This window comes from Eschrichtius robustus, chromosome 3, assembly GCF_028021215.1.
Source record: "Eschrichtius robustus isolate mEscRob2 chromosome 3, mEscRob2.pri, whole genome shotgun sequence".
NCBI classification, from domain to species: domain Eukaryota; kingdom Metazoa; phylum Chordata; class Mammalia; order Artiodactyla; family Eschrichtiidae; genus Eschrichtius; species Eschrichtius robustus.
The window spans coordinates 153,425,503-153,441,315 of record NC_090826.1 but is presented as its reverse complement, the minus strand read 5'-3'; the positions used below and the strand labels follow the sequence as shown (position 1 = coordinate 153,441,315).

Below are 15,813 nucleotides of genomic sequence, written 5' to 3'. Positions count from 1 at the left end.
TTGGTTGACCTTCTTATTCTTTGCCAACTAATAAGAAAATGTCAACTTCCTTTGTTTGCTCTTTAATACCAGTCAGGTAACTTTTATATTTCTTTTACTAGTCATACAGGTTTACTTACAATTCTACAAATAAATCTTGCTCATTGTTAATTTTCCAGCATTGTTTGCAAGATCGTTTCAACAGAAAAGCTCTCCCCCTTATCCACTTCAGCTGACCAATTCCTACCCCTCCCAACTCTGACATTTACTGCTTCCAAGAAATTTGGCACTTAATGCACCCCCGTCCTTGCCTTTTTCATGCATGTATATTTCATCTTCAATAAAACATTTAGTGGCTCAAGGACAAAGGCCCTGTAGCGTTGGAACCCATTATGCTAATGGCCCGGTGTTAACAATTTACCTTCCCAGGGGTCCTTTCCTGGGAACACAGAGAAGGCTAATTGACTTTAGCAGTTGGGAGAGCAATGACCAAACCTTTCGTGATTTTGAAATCAGGCCATGAGAGGCTTCAGAAGCAGAGGCTCAACCACGGAAACCTCAACTATTGTCCCGAATTATGCCTGACTAATGCTAAAGATTGAGCAAGGGTCCAGGTGTCGGACCATCTGGAGTGCCCCAGGTCCAAAGTGGAGTCCTGAGGGGTGTCTGCCCCACAGTGACCCACTGGCTGGGCTCTAGGTTTCTATTTTCGGGTCGATGCGCTTGATTCTTTAGTCCAGCTTTCCGGAAAAGGGACAGTGATGACCGCACCAGCCCTTGACTCCTTTCCACCCTTCCCGCGTAGGGTGGTAACAGTCTGTTTACGTAGAGGCCAACCATTTCCCGCAAGCCGCCGCGGCTCGCCTTCAGGTCTGCAGACTGAGGAGTCAGAGACAGTCCGGGTCCAAGCAGGAGGCGCAAAGCTCCCCGCCCACCGGGAGGGTTAGCCCCGCGCAAGGGCCTCGCCCCGCCTCTCCAGGCCAGAGGGCCGCCCCGGGCGCCGAGGCCCCACCTTGCAGCCCGCCCATTGGCCCCGCAAGGCCCTCTCCTTCGCTCTGCAGTGTTCTAGGCCACGCCCACCTGCGTGACCGCACTTGACACTGTGAATCCGGGGATTATTGCGTCCTGTAACTGAACTCTATGTAAAAGTTCTCTCCTGGTTTGGTCTCGGGTTTCCCGCTGATTTTCCCGAAAATGACGGCGTCCTGCGCGCCTCGCCGGGCGCCTCCCGGCCGCCCAGAGAGTCCCCCTTTTCCTTGGTGCTGCGGCGGGATTCTTTTGCTGTCTTTAGTGCTCCCGTTGCCCATATTCTCCGGTAGGAGCCTGGAGAGAGTGTGCGCCCTGGTGGCGAACTGGAGTGGGTCGGGGAGCAGGCAGGCCAGAACCGAGGACCGGGGGAGCTTTGCTTGTTGGCTCGGGGCGGAGGCGCGAAGCTGGATCCACCCGGGATCGTGCGGAGTTAGGGTTGAAGGCGTGGCCGGAATGTCCTGGGTCTTGCTGTGCGGGGACCCACCGGGGTGGAGAACACGTAGTGGCCGAGGAGAAGGCTTGCTTGGTGGTGGGCACTGAGCGGTGAGGGGTGGTGGGCTTGGCCGGGGTTTACCCCGGGCCAAGCTGTGTCCCTAGCAAAAGTCTGTAGGGTGTTTCCAGGACTGAGCCAAGTTGGAACAGGAGCGGGACCCGGTGCTGGTGGGGACGGCTTGCCCTTAAGTGCCCCCTGTGTCTGGGGATGCTGCTAGTCTGGTGCTGTGCCCTGGGGGAGGGGTTGCCTTGTGTTCTCTAGGCCGGTGATGCCTTGTGTGTGGGGTGTTTGTGCCCCGCTGGGGGAGCCTGGGCGAATGTACCCTGGTATACGCTTTGTGGAAGTCGCCAGCCCAGTGGTGCCCAGTGTGGGACAAGGAAGCTGCTTTGTATGGGGCTTACCAAAGAAACCTAAAAAACATTGGTAGCCAAACACAGTGAAAAATGAGCATCCTGAAAATGAACTATAAATGGTGTTCATCTGGTTTTCCCATACAGCTCATAAACTAGAGCTGAGGCCCATTCACTTCTTTTTATTTTCTTTTCCGTGTTTCATTGAATCGAAAAAATACTTTAAATATATGCCCAAAAAAAGGCATGCTTATTGTATAAAACATACACAATCAAAGGACAACCATATTTAATACTTTGGTATATTTCCTTCTGTCTTTATATACACGTGTGTTTCCATGTCCAAGTTATTTTTAGGATCTATTACATATACAGTTTGTATGCTGCATTTTTTCTTAGCAGCATTCATTCAATACATACTTGCCTTCTATATGCCAGGTCCTGTGCTGGTCTTGGGTCCCCAGTGCCAGGCACATGTTAGGAAATCAAATATTTGCTACAATTTATTGGGAGTGGTAGACAGTAGCCAAAACATAATATTAATGAATACGTTATAACCCAAGAGAAGTACCCAGGAGGAAAGGAGCATGATTCTCTGACAGCGTTTAACAAATGACTGGTGGAAGGGAAGACTTTTCTGCTCATCAAACAGGCCAAACTCTGCCACTTTGCCTTCTGTACTTGCTGTTCCCTTGGCCTTGGGACATTCTCCTTCTGCCTCTTGCGTAATTGGCTCCTTCTTATTCTTTAAAGTCAGTTGTGATGTTATCCCCTCAGAGGGACCTTCTCTGACCCACTGTTTCCGGTAGCCACACACACTTCAGCTCAATTCCCCCCAACTGGTAGTCACCCTCCCAAACTATGTGTTCTGTTCTCTCCTCACTAGAATGCAGAGATCTTGGCTGTCTTGTCACACTTGTGGTTTCAAATGCCCATTTTTTTGCCTCAGTGTCAACATTATTGTATAACTATCAAGTACCAGAAAATTAAAAGTAACATTCGGCTGAGGCTTAGAGCCCAGGAACAACTTCTCTTGCTTCCAGGAGGAAGGTTCTCTAAAAAGCCATGCTTAAGATGGACTTTCTGTGGTGCCTAAAAAGCTAAGGCAGGGACAGCTGGGGGTCAGAAAGGATCTATCTTCTCCTGACTGTAGACTCCTCAGGGTTCTCAATACTCCAGCCTTGCTTGTTACGGATCATTTTGAAAGTTTATTTCTCTGCAAGAGAGTTGTGGGTGATGGAACAGCAGTGCTAACAAAAAATTAAAAGGAATTTTTTAAAGAATAATAATGTTTAGAATAGGCTTAAAGCTAGAAGTTGAAGGAGATGATGAAAACTATTCAAAATAGAGGAAAATAGATAAGTAAAATGAATAGGATGTATCAGGGAAGATAACAGCTAGAAATGAAGAGGAGGAAAAACAAGGTTAGGTTTAAGATTGAAAGGTAAAATCAGGATAGGTAAGAAACTTAGATAAGGTACAAATGAGAACTCACTATGTTGGGCAGGGAAAGTATGTGAATATAATAAACATGTGCTGAAGCGGCTCATGAGGAGAAGATTTTGTAAGTGGGCAGTGTTGTGCCTTGGGAGTCCTGCCATCTCAGAGGTAGTTGCCAAATGGTAGAAGATCACAGAAGGGACCAGTCTCATTCATCCAGAATGAGTCTGCTTTGTGGGACAAAGCCTACAATTTCCTTTTATGGGTGGTCTCTTCTGCCTATTTTAGGTCTTTTCTTTTGAAAGAAGCCAAGATGAATAAGTGCTTACACAGTAGTTTCTTAGTTTCTTACTCTGCATATTACAGTGCAAGAAGAATAGTCCTTATTGGTCCATTGCTAGGTTACCATAATACTGGGAGATAGAGAACAAAAGAAATTAGGTGGTCAAATCTTTCTCCAGTGCATAAAGTTTTAAGATGATTATTTTCAATGTTAGATTAATTATACTGTATTCTTTACTATTGGTTTCTGTTTGACAGCAGTGTAACTTTGAGAACCAAAGTGTTTTGAATAGTGACTATGAGGCATGTACTGTGTGAGGTGTTGTGGCCACATGGCTGAATGGAGTCCACAATATCATGTGTTAAACACGAAAACATGTGATGGTGAGCTGAGAGATCCATGCAGAGGAGAGTCCGAGTGCTACCGAACTCAGGTCTGGCTGCTCACTGCTCAAAAAGTCAATACTTGAGAGACAAGTGCTGGTAGGAATGGAAAGGCTTAATCAGAAGGCTGGCATCTGCGGAGAAGGCAGACTCCTGTCCCAGAACTAACTCTGAAGATTCTGCTTGGCCATGAAAGTTTTTTAAGGGAAAAAGGGGAAGTAATCTTAGTTAATCATTGAGATAGGGAGTCATATTTATTGACATCTCTCATTGCCTGCAGACTTGTCGACTCCTTGTGATATTTCTTTAGATGTTATCTCTTTCACACAGTTTGCTCTGGAGGTTACTGAAGGGAAAGCTGGGGGAAAGATCTGATCATCTGTTAATTATTCTTCCTTTCTATTTCTTTGATCTAAGAGAACCAACAGGTTAGGCAAAGTATTGTGTGATCTAAAGATGTGAAAGGTGTGCTTGGGCCAGAGGTTAATTAAAGTATAGTTTTGCTAAAGTGACAAGACAAAAGGAACCTCCTGCAAATAGCTCTTTCCTACAAAAAGCTGCTTACACAAGAGAAGGGGACTGGTCAGTGCCTCCCCAGGGAAGCAGAGACTACTTCCTAGAGGAGATGTTGAGTGAATTAAGTCAAGGAAGACAAGAGTTGAAGGAGTTCTCCTGAGCAGGAAGAAAGGTGTTCAGAGCAGAGAAAACAGTGTGAGCAAAGGCTCAGAGATGTGACATGGCTCAGGGCAGTCATGGACTGCCTAGCTACCCAGTGTGGCAGCAGTAGGGCAAAGGACGCAAGAGGAAGGCAGCGGTGTAGATCACAGAGTGAATTATTATGGAAGAGCAGGATAGTTAGGAATGAAAAATTACTATCATAAAAATCAGACTATGATGTTATTACCTGTTCTTTTTGGGCACCTTGAGGCCTTTCGTTTGCCCTAGCACAATGCAAATCTAAACTAACGTTGCTTTAATCTCCCCAGGCTCAGTAGAATACCATTGCTTAAGGACTAAATTGCAGACAAACGTTGTTGTCATAACCATACAAGGGTTCTGGATGACAGACAGTGATGGAAAGCAATGTGGGTAGTGGAACCGGGTTTCCTGGCTTGACCCTGGGTCTGCTACCTACAGGGAATGTATTCATGGGCAAGTTACTTCACCTTACCATGGTTCAGATTGCTCATCTTAAAGAATGGGAAATAGTACACAACTCATAGGAAGATTGTCAAGAATAAGTTAGTTAAAAAACACTAAAATAATGATAGGCACAGGTTTAATTTGGTATTTCTAAAATGATTAATATCACCACTGTTTTAAGAAACAAGTTCTAGAATTGTTCATTGCTAATCTTTAGGAAAAAATATAACCCACAGTCTTTGGAGTTCACTTTTAATAATGTTAAAATACTATTTCTAGTCATAGAAGTAATATAAAATGGGTTTATAATAAAATACTAAAACAAATATTTTGACAAGAAAGAAATTAAAAATTCTGATAAAGTGAAATGTTTGTAAATAAATGAATGAAAGAAATGGAAAATAGGAACAGAAACAGCAGTGAAAAAAGTGATGATTTGAAGATATTTCTGGAGCAGTTTGGCTGAACAGTAAAGAATTTGAATTTTGACCCAAGAATGTATAAAACTGATAACAGTACTCCTTCAGCTTTGGCACTAGGAACTAGAAATGCAGTGATGAATGAGACATGGTCCTCAAGAAGGCTACAGTCTCCTAGGGAAGTAAGCAATGAATAATTACAGTATGAAAAGTGCTGTGAAAGAAGTAAATTGGGGCACCATGAGGACACTTAACCCAGTGTTTTGAGTGAGAGATGTCAAGAGCCTCAAGGAAGAAGTGGCATCTAAGATGAAAATGAAGGATGAGTGGGTGAGAGGAATGGCAGGGTCTCTGGTCAAAGCTGAAGTAATATGATGCATGGAGGTCTAGAGCGCTACAGTAAGTTGAGTAATTTAATGGGCACTACTAGTGGGATTGAATATGGCTTAGAAGACTGTGCAAGAGTGAGCAGACATTAAATCTCTGTTAGCCATGTGAGGAAGCCTTAGACATTATCATGAGGGCAACAGGGAGCCATTGAAACGTATCTGACTTGGAAGGACCTTGGTGCTAGTATCATATCAGTATTACTCTGGTGGCAATGTGAAAATGAACTGAATGAAAGGTGGGGAGACCAGTAAGGAGACCTATTCAGAAACTCTTATAGCAATCCAGATAAGAAATGATAGTGGCTTGAATTAGAAGTAAAGGTGGAAACAGAGCGAGGGAACAGGCATTTCAGTTGTGGAAACCATGTATCTTGTTTGCTGGCTTCATTATGTTATTTGAGATAGGGTGACACATTCCAAGTGGAGCTGTGGGGAGGCAGTTGAACATACAGACTTGGCACCCCAGCTAAGATCTAGGATGGAGAGAGGGATTTGGGAGGCAGCTCTCATCAGTTGTAATGATGTCATGAGAGTATACATCTGACCCAGGGGGATTTGCAGAATGAAAATAAGGAGAGCTCGTAGAATAACCCATGAGGAACGTCACATTATGCAATCAGGCAGAGAAGGAAGAGCAGCCAGAGGACAGGCTGAAAACTAGGCTGGTTTGCTACCTGGAAACCAAGGAAAAGAGATTTTCAGGCACAAGGGAGCAAAGAGAATGAACAATAGCTCCAGATGTTGAGACAGGGTAATTAAAATTACTGAGGGAGAGAGTGTTAGGGTGAATTTACCAAGAGGGAGGCTACTTAATGACTTGAAAATAATTTAAGTGGCTTATAAATGAGTGGGAACTGAGAAATAAAATTGATAGGTTAGATGTTAGAGCCTGTGTTTTGAAGAAGCAAAGAAAGTTTAAAAATAGGTTGTGTGGACATTGAGAGAAGGGGAGGGGTGGTCAGATTTCGGGAAGTTCCAGTTTGGGTCAGAGACCATGATTTTCTGAAGGGAACCACATGGGAAGGGGTGTGGCGTGCGCTTGTGTCAAGGAGTTATTTTTAATTTTGCAAGCAAGTAGAGAGTGCTTGCACAATTTTTGCAAGTGTATAGAAAGTGAACAGTTTTCTTGATTCACAGCAGAGCATTATTTCACTTTCCTGACACTCACCTGGAACACTGGGGAATTTTCTGAATGCAGCCTGTCTTATTATGTAATAGCATCCATTGTTAAAGTATAGCATTACAGCCTAATAATAATTATGTTGTAAACTATTTAGAAAAAACTAAGTTAAGATGTTATTTTTTTGGAGCTAGGGACATTTACTTTCAAAATCCTCATAGGAAAAAAATTCAATGTTCTGAGCAAAAGAAGAAATTTGATTATAAAAATGTGTGACATTGGACTCAATTATTACAGTGTATAAAGCTTGTGATCAACTGGTTGACAAAGCAAACATTCTAAACTGCACATTGTTAAAAGCACTCATTTCATGATGTATATTGGTAGGAAGAAATCCTTCATTAGTTGAATGGATTAAACTGTCCAATTGACATGTCTTTTTCCATTCAGAGCACTATGTGTGAGAGTTACTTTAGGAATTTTCTCTTCTTTTTTATACTTTCGAGATAGTTACTGAAGTTGAGTGCATAAACAAAGAACACTTGTGTAATTTAATTATGGGCATGCTGTTAACTTGATTTCTTTCTTGGTGGTTCCAGGAAATTCTAGAATGATGTAATACATTTGTATCCAGTACGAAATTATATAGCATTTCTATCCTGTGTTTTTTGTTTGTTTTTTTCCTATGTTAAAATGAGAACGTCTGGCTCAGGGTATTGAGTAAATTTAATATTATTAATAAAATTCAAGTCAACTAATTTTCTTTTTAAGCAATGCTTTTAATACTAAAGGGTTTTGTTTTGTTTTGTTTTTTGGGGTTTTTTGTTTTGGTTTTGGTTTTCTTTTTTTTTTTTTTTTTTTTTGCTTTTTGCTTTTGTTTTGTTTTGGGCAGTTAATTGAGGAGCATTCATGTAACAAGATCAGCATAGTAGAAATGTTGAAAACATTTGCTAAGTGTTGAAACAGTTTCAGCACATGATGTAAATGAAATGTTGGATGGTGTATCAAGAGAGGAGTTTAGAGTTTAGAATATGATAGGAAAGGAGGGTAATATTTCACCTCTTTAGAGTTCTCTCTTGACCAGTCTCTCAATCTGCAGTAAGACCAAGATCCAGGGAGTAATAAAGAAAAGGTTCCTCAGGGACCAAAATAGGGCTATTTCTTTCTCCTTAGATCCTTAACCTTATAGGTGTGGCCTCTGCATTCCTTTAGCACTTTAGGACTTGATGTGTCTCCATAATATTATTTTACATAATTTTTCTAACAGATTTGTTAGGTTATCGAGCTCACAGATAATTAAAAGGAAGAGAAATTGTTGAAGTAGGAATTACACTCTTCTAGGGAGGGACTCCCCACCACCAAAAAAAAAAAAAGAATAAAAACTTATAAAAGTATAGCAATAAAGTAGCTTTACTGTTGGGGTATATTAGATAAATAGGCCAAACAGCTACCTCAGGGAGCTTCTGAGGATATGCATGCTCTATTGATCAGAGAAGAAAAATTAAATTACATTTAAGGTAATATCAAGAAAACAAATTTTTTTCAATGTAAGTCTATTCAAAATGGTAAATTTTGATATTTAAATGTTATCTATTCATTCATAAAATTCTTTAGTTCACAAATATGAAATATATGAAATGAAGTCATACTTTGAAATACTTAGTCCATATCTATTTTGATCTTTGAAATCCACAATGTTTATTTAATAGTCACCTCTTACCATAGCATGTCTTGAGCACCCAGTGTGTACAGAGTGTAGTAGAAAAAGAAGGCATATGATCCCTGCCCTCTAAGACCTTGCCTTCTGAGAGGAAACTGAGTGACAAGTGATCATATGCTTGTGTTTCAAACTATGGAAGAGTAATCTGAGCAGAGTGCTATATACAATGGAAGACTTTTTAGAAGAGAGGTGAGTTTTGAAATGAATTTAGAAAAAAGTATGTAAGGATATGTACCTATATATATATATATTTAGTCAATACCAAAAAGATTTTGTCTCCTTTAATTTACTGTTGAATGAAAATTTAGCTTATTCCTCAACAAATTAAAAGCTAATAGGATGTTATTTAAAGTAAGCAAGACACATCCTCCGCTACTACCATCACTTGGGTAAAAGCATGTGACAATCACTTAAAATCTTGCTAAGAACCTTTCCATTTATTCTGTACTGCCTACTTGCTGCTAGGCCACAAGTGGCTGGCGAAAGAGATTAAATCCTTAATTTTCTGTTTTTATTTTTATTCCTAGGTCCCTGTATTGATCCACCAGTATTGGAGAGTATGAAGCTCAAGGGTGTCATTAAACGCCATTATTATCCTGGGGACAGAATAGACTATGAGTGTCACAGAGGATACTTTTATGTGTGGCCTTATCTCCTCGCATCTACTTGTGAGCCTAATGGCTCATGGAGCCCTATTGAAGAAGCATGTTTAAGTAAGGAAACAAAACCATTTTTGTTGTTTTTTGCTTTCTGTAGAGATTTTTACACATTTTAGGGTCAATGTTCCACTGCAACAATAATGATTTTCTCATGCAAAACTAGGTTTTAGATAGCAATGCATTTTTTCAGGCTTTGAGAAATCTCCAGGGAATCTTTATTGGTGATTGGTTCCTCAGTAAATGTGAATGTTAAGTTTGCCCTTATAATAATTAAAGAAAGAAAATAATATTTAATCAATAGAAAAGAGCAGTGTAGAATTTTGATCTTGATTTAAATGTTTTGAAATTGGTATGAAAAAACAAATTTGAAAATTTTCTTTTAGGAAAATCATGTCCAAATCCAGAAATAAAACATGGTGAAGTATATGCCCCAAATAAAACCTTTGAGTTTGAATCAGAAGCTCACATTTCTTGTAATGAGGGGTAAGTAAGTTACTCCTTAGAGGAAATAAGTTAAATGTTATGAATTCCATTTTTCTTTGCTTCTCAGCTTAATCATTCCCTTGAAGTTGATTTCATTTTTCTTTCTAGGTCATAAGTTGCACTTGTAGCCAAACAACTCTTGGGCTTTTTATGGAGAATGAAATGATGTGTAATTAATAGAAAGGAATTTAAATTGAAGAAAAGCAAAATCAAATACTTATTATATGTGATAATAAGCCTATTGGAAGCATTGAAAATGTAGTAATCATGGTGACTTTATCCTTAACAACACAGTGCACCCTAGTAAAAATGGCCAACTCTCAGAGTTGAAGGAGGGCTCACAGAAATGACACCAACAGTGTAAGAGGGCTCCTTTTTCTCCACACCCTCTCCAGCATTTATTATTTGTAGACTTTTTAATGATGGCCATTCTGACTGGTGTGAGGTGATATCTCATTGTAGTTTTGATTTGCATTTCTCTAATAATTAGTTATGTTGAGCATCTTTTCATGTGCCTGTTGGCCATTTGTATGTCTTCTTTGGAGAAATGTCTACCTAGGTCTTTTGCCCATTTTTTGATTATGTTGTTGTTGTTGATATTAAGCTGGATGAGCTGTATGTATTGGAAATTAATCCCTTCTTGGTGGCATCATTTACAAATATTTTCTCCCAGTCTGTAGGTTTTCTTTTCATTCTGTTTATGGTTTCCTTTGCTGTGCAAAAGCTTTTAAGTTTAATTAGGTCCCAGTTTTTATTTTTGTTTTTATCTCCATTACTCTAGGAGACGTATCCAAATAAAATATTGCTGCAATTTATGTCAAAGAGTGTTCTGCCTATGTTTTCCTCTGTATTATAATATACTGTCTTATATTTAGGTCTTTAATCCATTTTGAGTTTATTTTTGTATACGTTTGTATATGGTGTTAAAGAATGTTCTAATTTCATTCTTTTTACTTTTATAGCTGTCCAGTTTTCCCAGCACCACTTATTGACTGTCTTTTCTCCATTGTCTATTATTGCCTCCTTTGTCATAGATTAATTGACCATCAGTGTATGGGTTTATTTATGGGCTTTCTATCCTGCTCCATTGATTTATATGTCTGGCTTTTCTGCCAGTACCATACTGTTTTGATGACTGTTGCTTTATTGTATAGTCTGAAATCAGGGAGCATGTTTCCTCCTGCTCCATTCTTCTTTCTCAAGAGTGTTTTGGCTAATAGGAGTCTTTTGTGTTTCCATACAAATTTAAAGTTTTTTTGTTCTAGTTCTGTGAAAAATGCCATTGTATTGAATCTGTAGATTGCCTTGGGTAGTATAGTCATTTTGACAATGCTGATTCTTCCAATCCAAGAACATGGGAAATCGCTCCATCTGTTTGTGTCATCTTCAGATTCTTTCATCAGTGTCTTACAGTTTTCAGAGTACAGGTCTTTTGCTCCTTAAGTAGGTTTATTTCTAGATATTTTATTCTTTTTGATGCAGTGGTAAATGGGATTGTTTCCTTAATTTCTGTTTCTCATCTTTCGTTGTTAGTGTATAGAAGTGCAACAGATTTCTGTATATTAATTTTGTATTCAGCAACTTTACCAGATTCATTGATGAGCTCTAGTAGTTTTCTGGTAGTGTCCTTAGGATTTTCTATGTATAACATCATGTCATCTGCAAACAGTGACAGTTTTACTTCTTTTCCGATTTGGATTCCTTTATTTTTTTTTTCTTTTCTGCTTCCTGTGGCTAGGACTTCCAAAACTATGCTGAATAAAAATGGTGAGAGTGAGCATCCTTGTACTGTTCCTGATCTTAGAGGAAATGCTTTCAGCTTTTCACCATTGAGTATGATGTTAGCTGTGGGTTTGTCATATATGGCCTTTATTATGTTGAGATATGTTTCCTCTATGCCTACTTTCTGAAGAGTTTTTTATCATAAATGGATGTTGAATTTTATAAAAAGTTTTTCTGCATCTGTTGAGAGGATCACATGGTTTTTGTCCTTCAATTTGTTAATATGCTGTATCACATTGATTGATTTGTGAATATTGAAAAATCCTTGCCTCCCTGGGATAAATCCCACTGGATCATGATGTATGATCCTTTTAACGTATTTTTGGAGTTGGTTTGCTAGTATTTTGTTGAGGATTTTTGCATCTATTTTCATCAGTGATATTGACCTATAAATTTCTTTTTTTGTGTGATATTTTTGTCTGGTTTTGGTATCAGGGTGATGGTGGCCTCAGAGAACAAGTTTGGAAGAGTTCTTTCCTCTGCAGTTTTTTGGAATAGTTTCAGAAGGATAGGTGTTACCTGTGTTTCCTTATTGATTTTCTGTCTGGATGATCTGTCCATTGATGTGAGTTGAGTGTTAAGGTCCCCTACTATCATTGTGTTACTGTCAATTTTTCCTTTATGGCTGTTAGCCCTTGCCTTATATATTGAGGTGCTCCTATGTTGGGTGCATATATATTTACAATTGTTATAATCTTTTTCTTTGACTGATCCTTTGCTCATTATGTAGTGTCTTTGTCTCTTGTAACAGTCTTTATTAAAGTCTATTTTTGTCTGATATAAGTATTGCAACTGTGACTTTCTTTTGATTCCCATTTGCATGGAATACTTTTTCCATTTCCTCACTTTCAGTCTGTATGTGTCTCCAGATCTGAAGTGAGTCTCTTGTAGGCAGTGTATATATTGGTCTTGTTTTTGTAACCATTCAGCCAGTCTGTCTTTTGGTTGGAGCATTTAGTCTATTTACATTTAAGGTAATTATTGATAAGTATGTTCCTATTGCCATTTTGTTAATTGAATTTTGTTTTTTTAGGTCTTTTTGTTTCCCCTTTCTTCTTTCATTCTCTATTCTTGTGATGACTATCTTTAATGTTATGTTTGGATTCCTTTTTCTTTTTGTACGTATATCTATTATATATTTTTGTTTTACAGTTACCATGAGGTTTTTGTATTAGAGCCTATATTTATACATGCTTGTTTTAAGTTGCTGATCTCTTAATTTCAAATGCATTTTAGGTACCCTGCATTTGTACTCTCCTCCCCTCACAATTACTGTTTTTGATTTTATATTTTGCATCTAATTGTTTTGTGTATCCCTTAACTGCTTATTGTGGATACAAATGATTTTTACTATTTTCATCTTTTAACCTCCCTACTAATGGATGATTTCCTACCTTTCTTGTAAGTTTGCCTTTACCAGTGAGCTTTTCCATTTTATAATTTCCTTGTTTCTATTTGTGGCCTTTTCTTTTCCACCTAGAGAAGTTCTTTATCATTTGTTGTAAAGTTGGTTTGGTAATACTGAATTATTTTAGCTTTTGCTTGTCTGTAAAGCTGTTGATTTCTCCATGAAATCTGAATGGGAGCCTTGCTGGGTAGAGGATTCTTAGTTGTAGGTTTTTGTCTTTCATCACTTTAAGTATATCATGCCACTCCTTTCTGACCTGCAGAGTTTCTGCTGAAAAATCAGTTGATAGCCTTATGGGAGTTCTCTTGTATGTTACTTGTTGCTTTTCCCTTGTTGCTTTTAATATTCTCTCTTTATCTTTAATTTTCATCATTTTGATTACACTGTGTCATGGTGTATTCCTCTGTGGGTTAATCCTGTATGGAACTCTCTGCACTTCCTGGACTTGGGTGACTGTTTCCTTCCCCAGATTAGGGAAATTTTCAGCAATTATCTTTTCAAATGTTTTCTCAGGTCCTTTCTCTCTCTCTCTTCTCCTTCTGGGACCCTGATAATGCAAATATTAGCATGCTTGATGTTGTCCCAGAAGTCTCTTGAACTGTCCTCATTCCTTTTCATTCTTTTTTTTTTTCTCTTCAGTGGCAGTGATTTCCACTACTCTGTCGTCCACCTCACTAATCAGTTCTTCCATCTCATTTACTCTACTATTGATACCTTCTAGTGTATTTTTCATTTCAGTTATTGTATTCTTTAATTCTGTTTGGTTGTTCTTTATATTTTCTAATTCTTTGTTAAAAACTTCTAATTTTTCATTCCGTGCATCCATTCTCCACCTGAGTTCTTTGATCATCTTTACTATCATTACTCTGAACTCTTTCTTGGGCAGATTGCCTATCTCCATGTCACTTAGTTCTTCTGGGGTTTTATCTTGTTCCTTCATCTGAAACATATTCCTCTGTTGCTTCATTTTCTCTAAATTGCTATTTGTATTTTTATGTATGTAGTAGGTTGGTTACTTTTTTTTGACCTTGGAGAAGTGACCCTCTGTAAGAGACATCCTATGCATCCCAGCAGTGCACTCCCCTCTCATTACCCAAGGGCCAGGGGCCAGCTGGTCCCAGGGTAGTTTCTGGCCTGCGTTTGCAGACTTGGCTTGCAGGCTGCAGGACTGTAATTTTCTTGCTTCTGGTGTCTGCCCCCTAACCATTGGAGCTGGGTTTTGGTCCTCTGGTGGGCAGGGCCATGTCTAGGGATGTGTTTAGAGGTGGCTGTGGACTCAGGAAGTCTTTAAGCAGCCTGTCTGCTCATGGGTGGGGGTGTATCCCCTCCCAGTTTGTTGTTTGGCCTGAGATGTCCCAGCACTGGAGCCTACAGGCTGTTGGGTGGGGCCAGGTCTTGGTGCCAAGATATCAGCCTCTGGGAGAACTCACACAAATGAATCCTCCCTGATATATCTGCCGCAATGTCTATATCCCCAGAGTGAGCCACAGCTACCCCCACTTCCCTAGGAGACCCTCCAAGATGAGTAGGTAGCTCTGGCCCAGGCTCCTATGAAGTTACTGCTTTTAACTTTGGTCCTTTGGTGTGTGTGAGGTTTTTCTTTGCACCCTTTAAGAGTGAAATCTCTGTTTTCCTCAATCCTGTGGAACTCCTGCAATCAAGCCCCACTGGCCTTCAATGCCAAATGCTCTGGGAGCTCCTCTTCCCAGTGCTAGACCCTTGGGCTGTGGGGCCTCATGTGGGGCTCAGAACTCACTCCTGTGGGAGAATCTCTGTAATATAATTATTCTCCAGTTTGTGGGGTGCCCACTGGGGGGTATGGGATTTGATTATATTGCAAGGCTGCCCCTCCTACCAGTCTCCTTGTGGTTCCATCTTTATGTCTTTAGCGGTAGGGGATCTTTTCTAGTAGGTTTCAGTCTTTTTCAATGATGATTGCTCTATAGATTGTTGTGATTTTGGTGTTCTTGTGAGAGGAGGTGAGCTTAGGGTCCTTCTACTCGGCCATCTTAGCCACTCTGTCTTTGTCTTTTGAAAGTTTGGTTATTATGTGACTTAGTGTGGGTGTCTTTAAGTTCATTTTACCTGGGGGTTGTTGAGCTTCTTGGATGTTTATATTTGTGTCTTTCATCAAATTTGCAAAGTTGCTCACCATTATTTTTTTAAAATATTCTCTCTGCCCCTTTCTATCTCTCTTCTCCCTCTGAGATTCCCACACTGTGTAGGTTGATCCACTTGATGATATCACACAGGTCCTTTAGGCTCTGCTCACTTTTCTTCACTCTTTTTTCCTTTCTGTTCCTCAGACTCAGTAACTTCCACCATTCTATATTCATGTTCACTGATCCTTCCTTCTGCTGCTCAAATTTGCCTTTAATCCCTCTATTGAATTTTTAATACCAGGTATTGTACTTTTAAGCTCCATAATTTCTTTTTGGTTCCTTTTTAGGTTTTCTAGCTCCTTATGATACTTCCATTTTGTTCACACATCATTTTCTTGACTTTCTCCAAGTCTTCCTTTAGGTCTTTGAGCATCTTTAAGATATTTTGATGTCTTTATCTAATATATCTGTCATCAGATTTTTTCAGGAACAGTTTCTGTTCATTTGTTTTTTTATTCTGAATGGACCATACTTTCCTGTTTCTTTGTATGCCTGGTGATTTTTTGTGGAATATTGGATATTGGAATCTAATAATGTGTAACTCTGCAAATCAGATTCTCCCCTTTCCCTA

At 39.5% G+C, this 15,813-nt stretch overlaps 1 protein-coding gene across 1 annotated transcript in view; it reads left to right on the top strand.

Annotated features, from left to right (window-relative positions):
* The first annotated feature begins 1,173 nt into the window (after positions 1–1,173).
* Positions 1,174–15,813, top strand: part of LOC137760732 (membrane cofactor protein-like) — a 29,997-nt gene continuing 15,357 nt past the window's right edge. Inside the window, exons 1-3 of the mRNA XM_068537636.1 lie at positions 1,174–1,294; positions 9,276–9,461; positions 9,791–9,890. Of these exons, the coding sequence (XP_068393737.1) occupies positions 1,174–1,294; positions 9,276–9,461; positions 9,791–9,890 (407 nt within the window). The remainder of the gene's footprint in view (positions 1,295–9,275; positions 9,462–9,790; positions 9,891–15,813) is intronic.